General features: G+C 53.3%; 2 protein-coding genes across 2 annotated transcripts; one reads left to right on the forward strand and one right to left on the reverse strand.

The window, feature by feature from the left end:
- The first annotated feature begins 7344 nt into the window (after positions 1-7344).
- Positions 7345-15695, forward strand: LOC142403854 (olfactory receptor 14I1-like). The gene is made up of 5 exons (XM_075490154.1): positions 7345-8336; positions 13209-13290; positions 14276-14418; positions 15167-15273; positions 15343-15695. The coding sequence occupies exons 1-5, from the start codon at positions 7387-7389 to the stop codon at positions 15693-15695; spliced, it is 1635 nt and encodes a 544-aa protein (XP_075346269.1). The 5' UTR covers positions 7345-7386.
- A 1925-nt stretch (positions 15696-17620) lies between these two features.
- On the reverse strand, positions 17621-18580 carry LOC142403881 (olfactory receptor 14C36-like). The gene has a single exon (XM_075490180.1). The coding sequence runs from the start codon at positions 18578-18580 to the stop codon at positions 17621-17623; it is 960 nt and encodes a 319-aa protein (XP_075346295.1).
- Between the last annotated feature and the right edge of the window lie 283 nt (positions 18581-18863).

Genomic DNA, 18863 nt, shown 5'->3' on the forward strand with positions numbered 1-18863 from the left:
TGTTGTTCCAATTATTAAACTGTTCTTATGTCAACCCACGAGTTTTCTTACTTTTGCTCTTCCGATTCTCTCTCCCATCCCAGCGCGGGGGCAGGCTGAGCGAGCGGCTGTGTGGTACTTAATTGCCGACTGGGGCTAATCCACAGCCCCGGCTCCTGTTCAGCTTGGTGTCCCAGGTCCTTCTCTGCAGTTTCCCTCTAGCCAGTCAGCCCCAACATATCCTGGGGCATGGTACCGGAGCAGGACTTTGCACTTCCCTTGGATGAACCTGAGGTTCCTTTCAGCCCATTTCTCCAGCCTGTCCAGGTCCCTCCAAACAGCAGCACACCAGTCATTCCTCCCAGTTCCGTATCATCATCAGACGTGCTGAGACTGCACTCTGCCCCGTCATCCAGATCATTAATGAAGGTGTTGAAGAGAACTGGACTCACTGTTGACCCCTGGGGTACACCGCTGTTTACTGGACTCTGGCTGAACTTCATGCCACAGTCACAACCCCTTGATCCCAGCAGTTCAGCCAGTCTTCAGTCCACCTCACCGTGTACTTCTCCAGTCTGTACTTCATCAGCTGGTCCAGCAGGATGAGGACATCCTCATCTGAGGGTACTGGAGAAACCTGATGTATTAATTGCAACATACGGAATGGGGTGGTGAACCTCTCAGTAACTTCAAAGCACTGGGCTAGCTTAGCCAACGTGCCTTGTCCTAAATCTGTGGCCCAGGTACACCTATTTGTTCAGGGACCCAGGTAGTGCCCACCTCTGCTGGAAAAAATGGAGGCCCAGTTACCCCAAACCTGATAGACGAGTGTGTTACATGGACTGGCCACATTCACGGTATTGATCTGAGAATGACAGTAACCCAGAACTGGACTCAAATTGGCCTTCAGTGCCTCGGTGTTGCTGAACCATGATCACAGCCCTCTCCCTTGTCCTGTGTGGGACAAGAACGGCATCGAGCAGCGTCTCAGAGACCCTGATCCACAGGCAAGAAAAAAGTTCACTGGAGTGGTGTGATGAGTGAGGTGGTGACAATCTTCTGCCACAAGGCCAATAAACCATAAGGCAAACCCTGACACTAACCCTCACCCTAACCTAATCCCAGCCCTAACCCTAATTGGTGTAGAAATACCAACACCTGTCTAACTACCACCTTAACAGCGTATCAGGCTGAGATTCCCATGGTAATGTCATGTAAAAAAAGCAACAGACCAAGAAATTTGGGTACAGAGGCAGCAAAAGTGGGGTGGCCAAACGAGCATCTTAGTGTCACCTTGTCAGGCTTTTAGTTTTGATTTTCTAGTGAGAGCAGAGCGCGAGGCAATTCCCTAGGACAATTCACTCTATTCACACTCTGCGTCTAAGATGAATGCATGAGTAATGCCCATCTGCTTTTTTTGGAAGCATGCATATGAATTATCAGGGCTCCTCCTGTGTTTCCAGGCACTGAAACCCTACAAAAAATGTTGAAGAAAACAGAGAAGAATATCTCTGTCATTTCCTAAGGGAAGGGGAAACAACAGCACTGGGTACATCGGGCATCAGCTTCCTGTGGTACTGGGGAACTTCCGATGTGTTCCTTCATTTCACTCTGATCTCTGGACTCTGTGGCAAGAGGCAGAGGCAAAAATCACCTTTTAGGAAGAAGCAGTGAAATCTATCCCTTCTCATTTGTGTGTGTTTGTCTGGTTTTTGGGGCTGCTGTCTGCATGTGAAAATCAGAGAAGCCAGCCTTAGTACTGATGGCTAACACTTCCAGTTGAGCACCATGTTTAATGGCGCTTTAAAAGCCCTCCATTAAGAACTACAAACTTCTGCATGACAAGGTGCCTGAGCTTTTTAGACTTTACCTTCATGAACAGATAATTGAGCCCTAGAACATTGACACAGGAGAGATGATGCATTAGGCATCCCACTCCCAAAGCACTTTTCTGGTCTTCTTTTGCCTGCTAGTTTCTGCGCGATTGGGAAACGACACCTCTAAAGCCTAGCAGCAGAGTGCAAAGGGAAAGAAGTGACTTCTTAATCCCAAGGGAGTGATTCTTCTCTGGGGCATGTGGCCATGATGGAAGGCAGCACTTGGGGTAGGTCTTGCTATCCCTGGCTTTGCCAGTATTAGTCCCATTATGTGTGTGACGGGTATGTGCATTGAGTCTTCAGAACTTCAGGAGCCAGGGATCCCAGAATCCCATCTCCTTGGTGACCCAGTGAATGTCAGCCATCACCGGCTTTCACAAACCACTCTGCTGAGCTCAGTGTAAGCCTTCCTTAGCTACCGTCCCGGGGTTCAGTCACGATTCAGCCTCTCGGGGCTGTTTCCTCCTCTGTCAAGGATGTTGTCCTTCTCCTACTCCAAACCCCAACATGAGCACCTGCTTAGTGGGTAAGAGAGCTAAACGTGAGAATGAGCTCCAGCACGGGGCTAGCATGATGAAGCAGGATGTTAATGGCAAGGTGCAGGTCTGTGACAGTGTCCCTCCTGCTGTCATACTCAGGGGATCCCCACCACCAGCAGCCTGCTTCCTCCCTGGTCCAGTCCTGCTCCCCAGGACAGCATTAGGGTCCTGGCCCTGGGGCTCCTCTTGTAGCTGCGGCTGCCCCAGAAGCACAGCAGCCTGCCCCAGCTGGACACACAGGAACGGGATGCTCTTTTTATTTCTCCCCTCCACGGCCATGGTGCCCTGCTCTTCTCCCTGGACATCCCTTCTCCCCAGAGAGCCTTTCCCCAGGTGAGTGTGTCCATGCTGGCCTGGCTGGCCGTTCCTGCACCCCTGACCATGCTCCCCACGGGGCCCTGAGCTGGTGGTGCTGCTCTGCAGAGCGAGGGGGCTGTGGTGCCCTGGGGCCATGGGGTGACCCTGCGGTGGCCATGCTGGGAAGGGTGAGAAGCAGACCCAGCCAGACAGGGATCACTGCTGCTGAGCCCCTTTCCACCTCCCACTTCCCAGCTGGCCTATGGCCAAGGAAGGTGCTTAGGAGGATCATGAGACGTTTCCATATGACATCTCCTCAGCCACCTCCAGTGTCTCCTAAAGAGCCTGTACATCACAGTACCCAAAGCTGTGCTACCTGTCCCACCACGTCAGCACAGTGGTTCCCTCAGAAGCTCTGTCATGGACTAAGGGGCTCCCGACCCTCCTGGCTGTGTCCCAGGCTGAGGGCATTGGTGCACATTTGGGTTGCAGCAGCTCAGCAAAGTCTTCTCATGGACAAAACTGGAACCAAGCACCCAGGACCCCACGTATGCAAAGGCTTTGCTTCAGAGCAAAGACATGCTGGGAAGGATGGCAGGTGGCAACGTAAGGATGAAATGCGATGTTCATGAAGACAACAAACCCTGCAGTCCCCAAGGGCAGAGGAAAGCAGGCCTGGGCCATGCCAGCCTTGCAAGAGAGCAGTTTGCTGCCTGAGGGGACTCTGCAGCACCTTGTGCCAATCTCCAGGAACACAAGGTACCCCTGAGAAGGTCCCTGGGTGAGGTAAGGCTGCAATCTAGCGAGACTGTGGAAATCAGTGGTGTGGGGTTTTCTTCATATGATCACGGGGAGAGGTGGGTATAGGACAGGGGAGAAGAGAACTGTCAGGGGCTGAGAGTATAGGGACATGAGTGGAGACCCTGGTGTGATGTGCCTCCCAATCTTGCAGCAGCCCTGGGTGGACGAGATGGACCTTGCCTCCTTGCCGGGATGTTGGCATTCCGGTGCTGGCAAAAAGGCACCGGACCCCTTTGGGAGGCCCTGGTGTGTCTGCCCAGCCCCCACTCCAGTGGGACATGGCTTTCCTGGAGGTCCTGTGCCATATTTGCCAGCCACATGCAGTTGCGCTAGGCACCCCAGGCACCTGGCATGGCACCAGAGGCCTTTCTTATGCCCTTAGAAAGAGCCTTGCAATGATATCGGTGCCTGCAATGCAGGGACGTGCCCGTGCCTGAGTTTTGTAGTAAGCTGAGCTCTAGTGAGTGCAGTGGAGGGAGCCCAGAGAGAGCCCTGACCCTCCTTCTGCTGCACTCCTCCTTTTGGCCAGCTGGAAGGCCAGCAGCTGCCATGGACATGTGAGTCTAAGAGACGTTCAGATGCCCTAGCCATTGGGTGTAACCTGAGGTGACCAAGGGACCCTCCCTCCCAGCCCCCCAGCTCATGCTCAGGCAGGTGGGGGTGTCCCATGGATGCTCCATCAGCGCTTGCAGACACAGCCACAAGTCCTGGACCACCCCTGGCACCTCAGATGCCACCAGGTGTTGGTGTGTGAGCAGCTGACTGCCACCCTCCATCCCCATGGATCACAGAGGGAGCTCAGGGCAGGGGCTGCTCTGCAGGCACCTATTTTGTGCACGCTGAGCTGAAGCAAGAGGAATCTCAGCTCCTGTGGGGTGCATGGGGAAGAGCTGAATCCCACTGCAGTCTCTGGGCTCCTCACCAGAGAGGAAATACCTGATGGACTCAGCTGAACCCCTGCCCTGCACGGTGGGGAAATGATCCCTGCCTGTCACTGCCACGCTGTCCTGCCTGGCAAGGGGACAGGGATAGGGGATAAAGGAATCAAATATTGAAACTCTTTGTAGACCCCTACGGCGTGTGAGGGCAAATCCCACTTCTAAACTCTGTCTCTCCAGTGTTCAGAGAGGGACAGTCAATGATTGCTTCAGTTAGCGTGTGCCTACGCTCCCCAGGAGAGACCCTGCTGCCCTTCATGAGACGTCAGCCCTTGGAGCCCCAGGGACACGTGGAGAGAGCCCAGAGGGGGCAGAGAAAGTGCTGCCTTGGGCTGGTCCTCTGCTGCTGAGCTGGGCTGGGCTCCTGGCATGGAGGGAGCTCCTGGCAAGCGGGCAGCGCTGCAGAGAGACAGCTCTGCCCAGGAGCAGCTACTCTGCAAAGGGCAGCAGGGCTGAGGGCACTGCCTGCAGGCACTGAGGGGGGTGAGGGAAGTCAGAGAGAGGTTAAAGGCAGATGGGAGTGGGAGGACAGAGGAGAGCTCACTTGCAGAATAACCTTCACAGCCCTCTACCTGGTAAGTCTCTGCCTGCAGGGCAATGCAGCTGCAGCTCCTGGAGAGATCTCCTAAAGCTGGCACATCCCACAGCCTACGGGATCTGCCAGGAGGGCTCTCACAGTTTCCCCAGTGTAGAGAAAATGACTGGCTTTGGAGCACGGCTTCCCTGCTGCACCATCAGAGGGACGGGGCATGTCGGCTGCCTTCACCGGGGATGGCTGCAGCGTGTGAAGCTGGGGGTGCACCCAGGGGTGCCCAGGGCTGTCCTTCAGAGCAGGGCCCCTGCACCCCAGGGGCTCTGTGCTGGGGCAGGACCTTTGTCTCCTGCCAGGGTCAGCTCTCAGCTTACCTGGGGAGCTGCCAGCAGCAGTGCGGGGAGAAGCTGTGGGTGGAAGAAGCAACTGCTGGCAGGAGAGGGTCCTTCTGCTGTCAAGAGGGTGCTGCGTTGGTCAGGGCTGCTCACAGCTCCAGATCACCCCCAGGGCATTTCTGAGGGGACTTTTCAAGGGGAAGGTCAATGCAGGGACTACGTTAAAGATAAGGAGCTTTCCTGAATTTGTGTTTTTCATTTCCTATTTGGGGGGCACGGGGAGGTGGAAAAAGGGATCTCTCAAGTTTGAAGAAGTCACTGAGACTCCTGAGCTGTAACTTTGAGTCATCAGTAGGTCTGCCAGAAACCTCCTAGAGTGCCTTTAGCCACTCCTCTGCCTATGGACAGCACCAGCTTCACCTCTGCTGGACCCATCAGGGTGTTTCTTCCCTGCCCTTTTCCACCTGCAAACAGGACCATGTATGCAGCCAGTGCCCTGCAAACAGGCAGGTTTCTGTAGGGCCAGGGGGAGTGCACAGAGGTTGGGATGGGGTCTGTGAGCACTGAGAGGGAAAGACATGGGACAGGGAAACACCTCCCAGGAGGAAAATCTCCAGGCAGCAGAGATATGATCAGGGAATGAGAGGAAACGAAAACCAGAAATGTTGTGGGAGGGAGAATTCAGAAATCTCCCTATGATCCCCTCCGATGCAGACCCCTTCCCCTGAGCAAGCCCCCTCGCCTCCTGTCCCAGCCAGCAAAGCCTCTGCCCTCAGGGCTGTGGGGTCCAAGGCGTGAACCACCTCCTCTGCAGCCAGAGCTCCAGCAGAGCCGTGCTGCAGCTCTCCAGCCACGTGTCCATGTCCCTCTGCAGAGCACAGGGCTGAGAGCAGCTGTCCAGTAATGTGAGTGTCTGGGAGGTGTTGTGCACAGCTGGGTGAGGGTAACGCTGTCCTGAGTGCCCGGCTGTCTCTCCATTTCCCTCTCTAAGCTCACTGTATTTTTCCTTGTTTGTGTTATTTTGTCTGTGTTATTTTTATCTTGCTGTCAGGCTGTCTGGGGACGTGGAGTTTCAGCTGCAGAGTCACACACTGATCTTGTGTGTCCTTTCATGCAGGTGTGTCCATGGGAACCAGTGTCCCAGCTTTCCTCTAAGCTGTAGGGCTGTGGGCAATGCAGTCAGAGCATCTAGGGGATGAGCTGAATCTCCATTACTCAAATGCCATTATTAGGACACTTGGCTATCTCCTTGAGGTGTCCTTCCAAGCTGTGAGCTTCCCTCCAGGATGCAAACCTGTCCTATAGCATCGTGGTGTTATCTGAAAGCCCCACGTAGAAGCAGAGGCATGCTACGACAGAGAAAATGCTGTTGGGTTGGTGAAATGAGCCCTGTGTGTCCTTGGCTAGAAGTGGGGTGCTGAGACCTTGAGAAAGGGTGAGACATATCGTGGTCTGTGGTGGATCCCTCTGCTCTCAGCAGTGCCTGGTGGTTTTCAAGGGTAACATGGGCATGTGATCACCCTCCACCTCAGAAAGGTGTAAGCCAAGTGAAACTGGGAACTAGAGAGAGACCAGGAGACCAGCTCCCCTTACTCTCCACTAAGCCACAGGCAACCCTCTTGCCTCACAGCACCCACTCTGTTCTCCCTGAGGCAGCAGAAATGCTGAGGGTTTCTGACATCCAAGAATACTCGCCAGGGGAGGTGAGGAGGGAGCTGTAAAAAACCCTAGAACTCTTAAACTGCTTTTACCATTCCCGTTCCTCAGCACTGGGAGTGCAGATGCTGGCACGCCCTTCTGCGTTAGCAGTGGTTTCTCAGGACAGAGATGAACACCAGGACTGGTCCCTGCCCTTACCCACTTCTGCAGAGTGGGGCTGACTTAGCAAGAGTCTGTGGGCAGATGCCCTGCTCTTCATCACTCACACGGCCAGCACCAAGGAGGGCTGCAGGCACACATCTGAAGGAAAGTCTCTGAGAAAAAGACAAGGGTGACTGTGTGTAGCAGGGGGAAGGTCTATGAGAAATGGCTTTGATTTTGGTCAGAGAAGTCTCCCCTAACTTGTCACTGTGTTTTTCTCCTACGACAATGCCCCACACCCAGAAGCAGCAAATGTCCAACGGCAGCTCCATCACCCAGTTCCTCCTCCTGGCGTTTGCAGACACGCGGGAGCTGCAGCTCTTGCACTTCTGGCTCTTCCTGGGCATCTACCTGGCTGCCCTCCTGGGCAATGGCCTCATCATCACTGCTGTAGCCTGCGACCACCACCTCCACACCCCCATGTACTTCTTCCTCCTCAACCTCTCTGTTCTTGACCTGGGCTCCATCTCCACCACGGTCCCTAAAGCCATGGCCTGTTCCCTGTGGGACACCAGGGCCATCTCCTATGCAGGATGTGCTGCACAAGTCTTTCTGTTTGTCTTCTTGATGTCAGCAGAGTATTGTCTTCTCACTGTCATGGCCTATGACCGCTACGTTGCCATCTGCAAACCCCTGCACTACAGGACGCTCCTGGGCAGCAGAGCTTGTCTCATCATGGCAGCAGCTGCCTGGGGCAGTTGTTTCTTCTATGCTGTGCTGCACACAGCCAATACATTTTCCATACCCCTCTGCCAAGGCAATGCCCTGGACCAGTTCTTCTGTGAAATCCCCCAGATCCTCAAGCTCTCCTGCTCACACTCCTACCTCAGCGAGGTTGGGATTCTAGTGTTTTCTGTCTGTTTAGGATTTGGGTGTTTTGTTTTCATTGTGCTGTCCTATGTGCAGATCTTCAGGGCTGTGCTGAGGATCCCCTCTGAGCAGGGACGGCACAAAGCCTTTTCCACGTGCCTCCCTCACCTGGCTGTGGTCTTCCTCTTTATCAGCACTGGTGTGTTTGCCTACCTAAAGCCCCCCTCCATCTCCTCTCCATCCCTGAATCTGGTGCTGGCAGTTCTGTACTCGGTGGTTCCTCCAGCAGTGAACCCCCTCATATACAGCATGAGGAACCAGGAGCTCAAGGATGCAGCGTGGAAACTGATAATGGATGTTTTTCAGAAGTAACAAACTTCTGCATAGCAGTTATAATGTAACTCATTACAGCCTCAGCCTGTCTTCTGTATTTTTTGTTGTTTGTGCTGGTTTTTTACTTGTGTGAATGTTGTCATCCCCTTTCTAATTCACTGTCTGCTTTTCTTTTCTGACCGAGAGGCTGTGTAAATGAGGAGCTGTGCTTTCTGTGCGTTGAAAGAAAATAAAGGGCCCTTCAGTGACTTTATTTTTCCTGAGATTCTTCCTCCAAGGCCATTTTGGAGCTGCAGGGAGAGTTCTTGTGTGCAGAGTTGGAGGGGACAAGAGTCCCGGCATGGCATCACTGCCAGGAGCACCACCGCTTGCTCTTCCAGGGCTCTTCTCTTTATGCTTCCACACTCTCTTTCTGATCCCTTGCGTTGGTGTAAGGCCTGAGCGCTCTGGCAGCTTGGTCACAGCCGTGCTGTGTGACAGTCCTGTGACCGCAGGCAGGGACAGGCAATGGGCACTTCTGGGATAGAGCTGGCTTCCATAACAGCATTTCCATAAAGAAAGGGGATCTCCTGAGGGCAGTGCCTGAAGGCTTAGGTCTTCTTTCAAAGTTGCTGTCAAGAACTTGCTCAAGAAAGTGCCCTGTTGAGGAAAACACCAGTGAACAGCTAAAGTGTGTGAGTGTGCAGGGCGGGGGCACGCAGCAGTGTCCCTTGCACAGCCAGGCCTCCAGGGACAGACTTGAAGGACCAGCAGAGCAGGGGCTGGTCTGTGACCTTGTTTGCTGGACACCCTGGGCAAGGTGCCCCTGGGCAATCGTCACAGACCAGCCCCTTGCAACCGTCATTTCCAGCACTGGCCTCTCACCCCAGCCCAGAGAGGTTGTTTGTCCGTCCACGGAGGGACACCAAATGACTGGGTCAGAAGTCCATGTTTGCATTGTTCAGAGGAGATTTAAGCATGCACATCGTGTGCGTGTGGGGAGGTGAACCCGAGTGAGCACAAATGCCATCAGCCATTCCTAGAGGTGCCATGAAGGCCAGTGGGACAGACAGAGCCTCGAGGTCACTTCCCTTTGAGAGTAACATCCCCTGGGAAACCAACCACCTGAATGCAGCACTGGGATGTGCTTCTGTCAACCGAGGTCCCTGTGTCCATTCCTCACACCATGGGGCATCTCAGAGAGGTGCAGAGCAGGGCGATACACCGCAGGGCTGAGGTGCCTCCCAGCCTCTGGGAGTGGCAAGAGGAGGCCAGAGAGTCACCGTGCCTGCTGCAGTGCACTGCCTCCGCATGTGCAAGGGATGGACTCGTGCCTCTGAACACCCCTGTGTGCATGAGGAGTGCATGAGGCCAGCTGAGATGTGGACACCTCACAGGGCCCTGCCATTTCTGTGTGTGACTCCAGGAACAAACCCCACTGTCCCAGTGAGATTCATCTCACCCGCCTTGGAACAGCAGAAATGCTCCTGTCTGCTCACATCACCCTTTCTGGATTGTGCCCTCAAATGTGTCAGAGCAGTCAGAGAGGTTCTGGGGTCCTTGCAAAAGGCAGACATCAAACCTTTCTTCAAGAAGGGCAAGAAGGAGGATTGGGAGAATTACAGGCTGGTCAACCTCACCTCGGTTCCTGAGAGGTGATGGGCCAAATACTCCTGCAGCCATTTCCAGGTACTTGTAGGACAAGAAAGGGATTGCAGAAGCTGTATGGGTTGGGGAAAGAAGGGGATGTTTTGTACCTGAACCCTAGCAAGGTTTATGTCATGGTCTGCCATAGCCTCTTTGCAGCCAGATTGGTGGTATCTGGGCTGAAGGAATGGATGATGTAGTGGGTGAGAAGCTAGCTGGTAGATCAAGCCCAAATGTGACCAGTGGTAGAGTCCTCCTGGCAGCCACTTAACATTGGTATCCCTCAGCGCAAGCACTTGGGCCAACACTGCTGAATGTCTCCATTAACTGCCTGTACAATGTGACGGAGTGCCTTTCCAGCTCCTTTGTGGATGATGCCAAATTGGGCAGAGCCCTTGAGCGACCTCATCTGGTTAACGCTGCCTTGAGCAGGACAGCCGGACAGGATGATGTTCAGGGGTCTCTTCCAACCGGAGTTATTCTATGATTCAATGCATCTTTTCCTTGGAGAGCTTTCTGAAGACAGAACAGACAGAGGAAGAAGGAAAAACAGAGAGGCAGAAGTAGAGATATAAAAGTCACCAGTATAAATGCAGCAGTTCCTCTGACAAACAGTTTTACACTCAAACCGTTGTTAGGAAATCTATGAGATAAATGTGATGGAACAAGCTTACTTTTATCTGCTCAGGTACTGGGCCACAGGGAAGGTGATGGTTGGTTACTGTATCACATGGTCAGTTGTGTCTCGGGAACTCATAATCCAGTAGGAAGCCAAAGGCTGTGAAGGGGGCTGTGAGGTCACTTCTGCCTCTGGAGGTGATAGGCCAACAGCAGGAATGTGCCTGGGAAAGGGACTGTGAGGTCACTTCTTGCTGAAACAGCTGATAGCTCAGCCCTTGACTCCTGGCGGGGGTATGTGCTTTTAAGCTCACATCTGCCAGGGTCTCTGGCAGGCCAGCAGAAGGCACCTGGTTGGCACATTGACTGGGAGATCCCCTCTGCCGAAGGACCTAGGCTCGCTCCAGGAAGGTTGTCCTTACGTTTTGGTTGTCCTGTCTCTCCTGCCTGAGTACACGATGGGACAGCAGCAGGCACACAGCTTGGTCGTGTCTATCCGAGAAGCTGAAAGGCTAGCAGCCTTGGGAGATGATGGTGAGGTTACTTGTGTGTGGTCAGGTGACAGGCCAGCAGAAGGCTGATGGGTTGGGATGCCTGCTTGAAGGGCTGTTTCCCAGATGGTGGAGCTCTCCTTGGAGGTAGGAAGCAGCAGGAGAGAGAAACACTGCCACACAGTGCAGCTTGGAAGGTGGAGATTGGGCATGAGGAGGAAGAAATGTCACTCAAAGGGTAGTGCTGTGGTACATGAAGTCCTCCAGAAGGAGCAGGAGATCAGTCCATCTCTTTGTGTTTCAAGCAACAGAGTGTGAGGGTGGACAGATTTCAGTGAATGTATGGAAATGTTGGGGTGAGAGCAAAGTGAGGAAGCAAGATGGGTGTCTCCAGCCTGCAGGGCAAAAGAAGCAGCTGTGGGACAGCGTAGGACAACCTGTGGTGGAGATGGCAAAGAGCGCTGGCAAGGCTGGAAGTCACCAAGAGAACCCAAGGCTTTGTCCTCTTTGGTATGGCAGCTGTCTCTGATACCAAGACCTATGAGGAGAGACGTTGTCCTGAGGCACTGGGGCCTCACTGCCTCCTTGCACAGCCCCAGCAGGGATGGGAACTGTCATAGCGTTGTCCTTCCCTCAGCACCACACACCCCACATCCCACTGCCCCAGGAACAGCCCTGAGCACTGTGTGAAGGACAGGAGCTGCCTTCCCCGGGGCTGGGGGTCAGAGCTTGGCCTTTCTGCTTCACAGAACAAAGCCAGGGTTTTCTCATCATCTGAGCTGCCTGCACAGTGCCTTTGCCTACCTGTCATCATGGCCTCCAGTTGTCTGCTCTAACGAGTCCCTGGGGAGGCTTTGTCAGTAATGGCCCTCAGTGGGGCTCATTAATGCTTCAAGGTACTTTGGGTTTGGCTTTTGGTGTTGACTCTTTGAGAGGTTTGTGCAATCTCCTCTCAGTACCTGAGGTTCCAGGACTCAGCACCAAATGCCCCATGGGGCTCATTAAAATAAAGCAAGCCCTAATGAGCTGTGCGCCTTCTTGTCATTTTCTTCTAGTCTAGTACAGTTAATTAGAGAGGTTTCCTAGTGCACTGATGGAGAAAGATTTCCAAGAACTTCTAATAAACATCATCTTTTATTTTAAAGGGTGTATTTTATTAATTTTCATTTTAGAGAAGAGACAATAGGAGCATTCTCTGTTTGATATTCATCCAGGGTCTCTCCTAAGGAGGTCTGCACTGGTAGGAGAAGCTGTCCCTTGAGGTCTGACACAGTATGGACAACCTTGCTCCTCACCTCCCCAACCCCATCATGTCTCTCATCAGCCACCTGGGACTTGTGTCCCTTTTCCTTACATCAGACTTCTCCTCTGCAGTCTGCAGCTGGACGGTACAGCTCCTTCGTACCAGCTCCCACCGCTTTCCTTAGAGACCTGGCTGCACAAAGGCAAAGAGGGATTTTCTTAATTTTGAGCAAATTAAACTGATTAAACTGATAAAACAAATTAAAACTGATTAAGATTCACCATTCAAATAAAACACACTCCTCAAGTGTATGCCAAGTACAAGCTGCCACCCATGAGGTTCACCTCCCACAAGGCATAATCATGCAAGAAATGTTTTAGACAGAAAGGAAATTATAAACTAAACACAATTAAAGAGTTGGCTCTTTAGACTAAATTAGACAGACTACTGAAAGATAGGCAGGCTTTTAACTCCCGGAAGCTCAAAGCAGCTACTGGATTGTTGAGGGGTGCCTGAATGATCAAAGAGTAAGGGGAAGGCAAAGCTAGAGAGCAATTGCCAGTGTTTCTGTGCAGATGGGCTGCTGGAAAGGTGACTTCAGACCTGGTCAATTTAGTTAGGACAGGTGGAATATGTGAAAGATGAGGGAGGTTAAATGCATGGCCTACCAGACAGAGTACTGACCATGCAACTATAGAGGCAGGTCAGTAGTGCTCCTCTTGCTATTAATGCACATCCTGAAAACCCTGCATTTTGATCTCATGGGAAAACACCGACATTTTATTAAAAGTATTCAGTTGTTTCAGCTGATGAGGTCACGCTTATACTTGTAAACACGTGTAAAAATTCCTCAGCTTTTCACGCAGAGCTCCGCTGTCTGACCATCAGTGCCCAGTGCCAGCTCTGAGGACCCGGTGTCTCTGCAGTAGGTGCCTGGGACGGGCAGCTGTCACAGAGGACCTGCTGGAGACGAGAGCCCCTCGGAAGCTGCAGCTGGAGCCTGGGCAGAGGGTCCCGGGGCACCTACACTGGCACCACGCGCCCGTGTCCCTGGAACTGCATCCCACCCCAATTTTATGATCTCTTCCCTTTACAAACAAAGGCAGTACACAAATCCCCCAGAGATCAGTACATTAAAAGAAGAGAAAACAAAGCCAGGAGGAGAACAACATCAACGGTGTTCGAAGCTTAAAGTTGCAACAGGACTTTTCCTTCACTCTACATCTTGCATTCTATTTCCTTGTTGCTTCATTTTTGTAACATGTTCTCAGCACTTCCATCATACTGAGGCCTACAGCATTAAGAAAGATAATTTTTGTGTCTTGCACAGAGCCCAGGGCCCCAAAACACTCCCTGCCCTGGACTGTCCATGCCACCGCTAACTCTTGGCACAGAGTGAGTCACGCTCGGAGGTGTTGACCACTCTTGCCTGATGGAGGAAAGCAAGGTACAAAGCTTCAGGGAAACATTCTCTTTTTTGGATGGCCAAATTTGCACTAATCTCATCAAATATGTGTTTTCTGTCTTTTTATGCGAGTATACGGAAAAACCTGTATTTATGTATAGGTCAATGTATAGAAAAATGTGTAGGTGTGTCCAGTTACTCAGCAAAATACATTTCCTACCAGCACTCTCAAAGGAAGCATCTTTGTTCCCAGGAATTACTGTCTCTATACTGTCTTTGTCACTCCGTCCCCTGCCCCACGGGGCACTGGCACCAGGTTTCCCTCAGCTGCCTTCCTTGTGCTGACAACACATTCAGAGAAGCCCTTCTGGGGGCCCTCCCCATGCATGGCCACTTCCAGCCACCGCTGAGCTTTGGCTCTGCTGGCTCCATCCCTGCACCCCCAGGCCAGGTGTCTGTCTGCCTCCTGGGCAGCCTGGTCCCCTCCAGCCTCCCTGCTCTTCCTTCTGCAGTTTGACCTCCTAAGTCAGGGGGGTCCCTCTTCATCCACGCTGACCTCTTGTGGGCCCTGCTCCACTCCCTGTACTTCAGACGGCCTTCTTCCTGGGCTTTGAGGATGTTGTCCTGAAGATCCAGGGCGGACTCACAGCCCCTTTATCCTCCAGGACACTCCAAGCAGATCCTCAGCTAACTGAAATCAGCTCTCCTGCAGTCCTGCACTCTCATTCTGCTAGGTGTCCTACTTCTCCACCAAATCATGGTCACTGCAGCCATGGCTGCCCTCATCCTTCCCATCCCCAGCCAGAGCCACCTTGTCTGTCAGGAAGAGACCAGCCTTCGTCAGCTCATCAAGTGTCTAATGTGTCAAGATGTGGTCTTCCACACCCCCCAGGCATCTCCTGGGTTACTTGTGCCCAGCCCTGGTGCCCTCCCAGCAGACTGGGGGTGGCTCAACTTGCCACGTAACTGAGGACCTGTGACCATGAGGCTTCCTCCAAGGCAAGGCTCTGTGCACGCCAGCCTCCCCTTTGCCCAGAGCTCAGCTCCACCTCCTCACACACCTGCCTGCCTTCCTGAGGAGCCCTTGCCGTCCATGGCTGCCCTCCCACCACTCGAGCTGTCCCACCAGGGCTCTGCAGTCCCCGTGGGGAGCACGTTGCTGCCTGCCCAGCAGAAACGACAGCGCTGTAGAGGGGAGAGGAGAGGCAGGCAAAGGGGAAGGGTTCTGGGAGGTTGGCTGGGAGGCTGCTCCTGTTGCTGGAAACGGATGATGCAAGGAGAGGCAGCGTAGCTGGGAGGTGGATTTTGAAGTCACTTCTTTGGAAAGAACCCAAGTGGCCAGGTGCTGAGGCAGGCGCAGTGATGTCGCCTGGAGTGTCGGAAAGCCCACCCAGCAGTGCTGAGAGCTTGGGAGAGGGGAGATGCAGAGGACGGTGAAGGTGACATGGCTGGGAGGTGACTGAGACGCCATTTCTACTGCAGTAACCGGACTGACTTGCGGCAGGCAGGCCGATACTGTGACATCACCAAGTGCATCACAAATGCCAAAGCCACACAGATGACAGCTCAGGCGGTGGAGAGGGGTAGAGGTAGGCAAAGCCAACGTGGTTGGGCTGTTGCTTGTGAGGTCACCTCATGACAGCAATGTGATTGGCCAGGAGCAGGCAGGCATCATGAGGTCATCAAGGACACCAGATGGGACAGCTGCAGACAGATGACTGGGCCCCTGGTGAGGCCCTGCCCTGGGGTGAAGCCACCTGTACATGCCATGGGAAGCTATGGGAGGTGGCATGAGAACCTGCAGGATGTGACAGAGAAGAGCATGAGAAGGGACCAGAAGTATGGGCAGCACCGTGTGTCCTGGCTGGGTCTCGCAGGTGGCTGCAGTCATGAGGAGTGGACAAACAGTGCAGAGGAGAACATTGGGGACCTTCTGGGCAGTGAAGTTTTCCAAGGCCATCAGTGCCTGGGGAAGCCATCAGTGATGCCACTGAAGTCCCAGAGGATATAGGCAATGGTATCCAAACTATCACATTTGGGTACAAATGCAGAAAACCTGAGACCATTGGGGAACAATTGCTGAGGGTTCTGAATTGGGGAGGAGACTGGGGCAGAGAAAGGGAAGGAGCAAGGTGGATCGTGGAAGCAGCAGCCTGTGGAAGAGGGGCAGGAGGGGGCTGCAAGGGGCCAGCTGCCCATGGGGAGGTGGCTGGTCAGTGCCGGTCTGGCCAAACCCTCTGCCTGGTGACCGTGGTGTCTCCTGCTTATGATACTGGTTTCAGTTGGGGTAGAGTTAATGATCTCCACAGCAAGTGGAATGGGGCTACGTTTTAGATTTGTGATGAAAACAGTGTTGATAACACACCAGTGTTTTAGTCATTGCTGAGCAGTGCTTGCACAGCACCAAGGCCTTTTCTGCTTCTCACGCTGCCCCGCCAGCGAGTAGGCTGGGGGTGCACAAGGAGTTGGGAGGGGACACAGCTGGGACAGCTGACCCCAACTGACCAAAGGGATATCCCATACCCTAGGATGTCACTCTCAGGAATAAAAGCTGGGGGGGAAGAAGGAGGGAAGGGGGAACTTTCCGATTTATGGGATTTCTCTTCCCAAGTCACCGTTACGTGTCACGAAGCCCTGCTTGCCCAGAAATGGCTGAACACCTGCCTGCCGATGGGAAGCAGTGAATGAATTCCTTATTTTCCTTTGCTTGCACGCACAGCTTTTGCTGTCCCTGTTAAACTGTCTTTATCCCAACCCACGAGTTGTCTCACTTTTACCCTTCCGATCCTCTCCCCCACTGTGCTGTGGGGCAGCGAGTGAGCAGCTGTGTGGTGCTGAGCTGCCTACCAGGGTTAAACTACACCCTTTATGAAACTCTGCTCCTGGCTGTTTGCTGTGTGAGTGGGCTCACTGTTGTGTGTGTGTTTGGGCGTGAATGTATGTACGTGCTGTGCTGGTCAGTTCTAAGTGGGGCTGGCAAGGAGGACGAGGACACCAGGGTCTGGAGAGACCCAGGGCTGGAACTGCCAAGCGGGTAGTATCTCTGAGTGTGGGCAGACCCAAAGCCCAGGCCCACACTGGAGGGACCGCGGGGGTGTGTAAGCCTGCAGGTGAGTTCTGCCGGGAATGTAGGGAGCACTCGTGCAGCCTTCACACCAGATCAGCCTGAGAGGGGGAACGGGATGGGGCCAGCTGTGCTGCTCCTGGCTGTGCAGGTGCTGCTGGTGGTGTGGTGGCTGTAAAGGTGCTGTTGCCTGTTGGAGCTGGTCTGTGTAGGGTTGGCCGTGTCCATCTTTGTTTCCTTGCAGACACCTGGATTTAGTGCTTTCCCTTGGGTTGACTCCACCTTGGGCAATCTCTCACTTTGTGGGGCTCCAGGCAGTGACCACCCCAGCCAGCCGCGGTCCATGCGTATGTCGCGGACTCTCCAGGCAGCTCCAGATTCCTCTCCTGGAGGATGTCCTCTGCCCTATCACGCAGTGGGACAGCGCAGTATGACAGTGTCTCAGTGAGCGTTCAAAATCTCCACTGTCAATAGACAACAACATGTGTCCTCAATCCAACCCTTGTTCTCTAAGAGGTACCCACATGACAACGAGCTTTTTACTCAGGCCCTTTTGCAGTGAAATTCCTGGGCCTGTTGTTGACATCAGCTGTGGAAGACCAGCCAAACCTTGAGGAACTGCATGGGGGAGGTGTCATTTTATTACAGAGATGCTATGAGAGGGTCAGCTCTGAAACAGTGTTAGAAAAACATTTATCCAGGTTTCAGGTGAGAAGGAGAGAAATACGGGTTCATTTCTCAGGAGAGGGAGCTGAACACAAATGATTATGTATGAACATAATAACCATAAATAACAATACAGGTACTGCTATGAAAAAAGGAAGGCTAAAACCATAAACAAATTACGGGCCTGCTTTGGGATACACTAGATGTCATTTGTGGAGAGTGATGGGAAGTTTATCAATATTGACAAACAGCCATGAAATCACTTTCCTAATGGAGTCCTTCAGCTCCTGGTTCCTCATGCTGTAGATGAGGGGGTTCACTGCCGGAGGCACCACTGAGTACAGAACTGCCACCACCAGATCCAGGGATGGGGGGGAGATGGAGGGAGGCTTCAGGTAGGCAAATATGGCAGTGCTGACATATAGGGAGACCACAGCCAGGTGGGGGAGGCACGTGGAAAAGGCTTTGTGCCGTCCCTGCTCAGAGGGGATCCTCAGCACAGCCCTGAAGATCTGCACATAGGACAGCACAATGAAAACAAAACATCCCAACACTAAACAGGAACTAATCACAATAAGCCCAACTTCCCTGATGTAGGAGTGTGAGCAGGAGAGCTTGAGGATCTGGGGGATTTCACAGAAGAACTGGCCCAGGGCATTGCCGTGGCAGAGGGGGATTGTCAGTGTATTGGCTGTGTGCAGCACAGCAGTGAGAAACCCACTGCCCCAGGCAGCTGCTGCCATGATGAGACAAGCTCTGCTGCCCAGCAGGGTCCTGTAGTGCAGGGGTTTGCAGATCGCAACGTAGCGGTCATAAGCCATAACAGTGAGCAGATAAAACTCTGCTGACATCAAGAAGGGAAAGAGAAAGACCTGGGCAGCACATCCTGCATAGGAGACGGCCCTCGTGTCCCACAAGGAATTGGCCATGGATTTGGGGACAGTGGTGGAGATGGAGCCCAGGTCAAGAACAGAGAGGTTGAGGAGGAAGAAGTACATAGGGGTGTGGAGGCGGTGGTCGCAGGCTACAGCGGTGATGATGAGGCCGTTGCCCAGGAGGGCAGCCAGGTAGATGCCCAGGAAGAGCCAGAAGTGGAAGAGCTGCAGGTCCTGCATGTCTGCAAATGCCAGGAGGAGGAACTGGGTGGTGGAGCTGCTGTTGGACATGTGCTTACTCTGTGCAAAGGGCCTGGTGAAGGAGGAAAAGTCAGTGACAAGTGAGGAGAGACTTCTCTGAGTGAAACCTATTCCATTTCTCAGAGAAAGACAGAGCCCACGTTGAATCGGTCCTTCCAGGAAGGCCTTCATGCAGCTCCCTGGCATGAGCTCTGGTGTGTGCTGCGTTGGGGTGTAGTGGGGAGCAGGGGACTCTTCTGTGGAGGAATCAGTCCTGCTGTGCAGCCACAGCTAAACAGGAACCAGGAGTGATCTCAGCGTCAATTTACTCATG

Source organism: Mycteria americana, unplaced genomic scaffold (genome assembly GCF_035582795.1).
Source record: "Mycteria americana isolate JAX WOST 10 ecotype Jacksonville Zoo and Gardens unplaced genomic scaffold, USCA_MyAme_1.0 Scaffold_46, whole genome shotgun sequence".
Taxonomy (NCBI): domain Eukaryota; kingdom Metazoa; phylum Chordata; class Aves; order Ciconiiformes; family Ciconiidae; genus Mycteria; species Mycteria americana.

Excerpts from the sequence above, each read along its gene's own strand:
- LOC142403854 (XM_075490154.1), top strand. The coding sequence starts at position 7,387 with ATGCCCCACACCCAGAAGCAGCAAATGTCCAACGGCAGCTCCATCACC. Across the intron at positions 14,419-15,166 it reads CTGCACTCTCATTCTGCTAG|TAACCGGACTGACTTGCGGC; the intron begins GTGTCCTACTTC and ends TTTCTACTGCAG. Across the intron at positions 15,274-15,342 it reads GGCGGTGGAGAGGGGTAGAG|GAGCAGGCAGGCATCATGAG; the intron begins GTAGGCAAAGCC and ends GTGATTGGCCAG.
- LOC142403881 (XM_075490180.1), bottom strand. The coding sequence starts at position 18,580 with ATGTCCAACAGCAGCTCCACCACCCAGTTCCTCCTCCTGGCATTTGCA.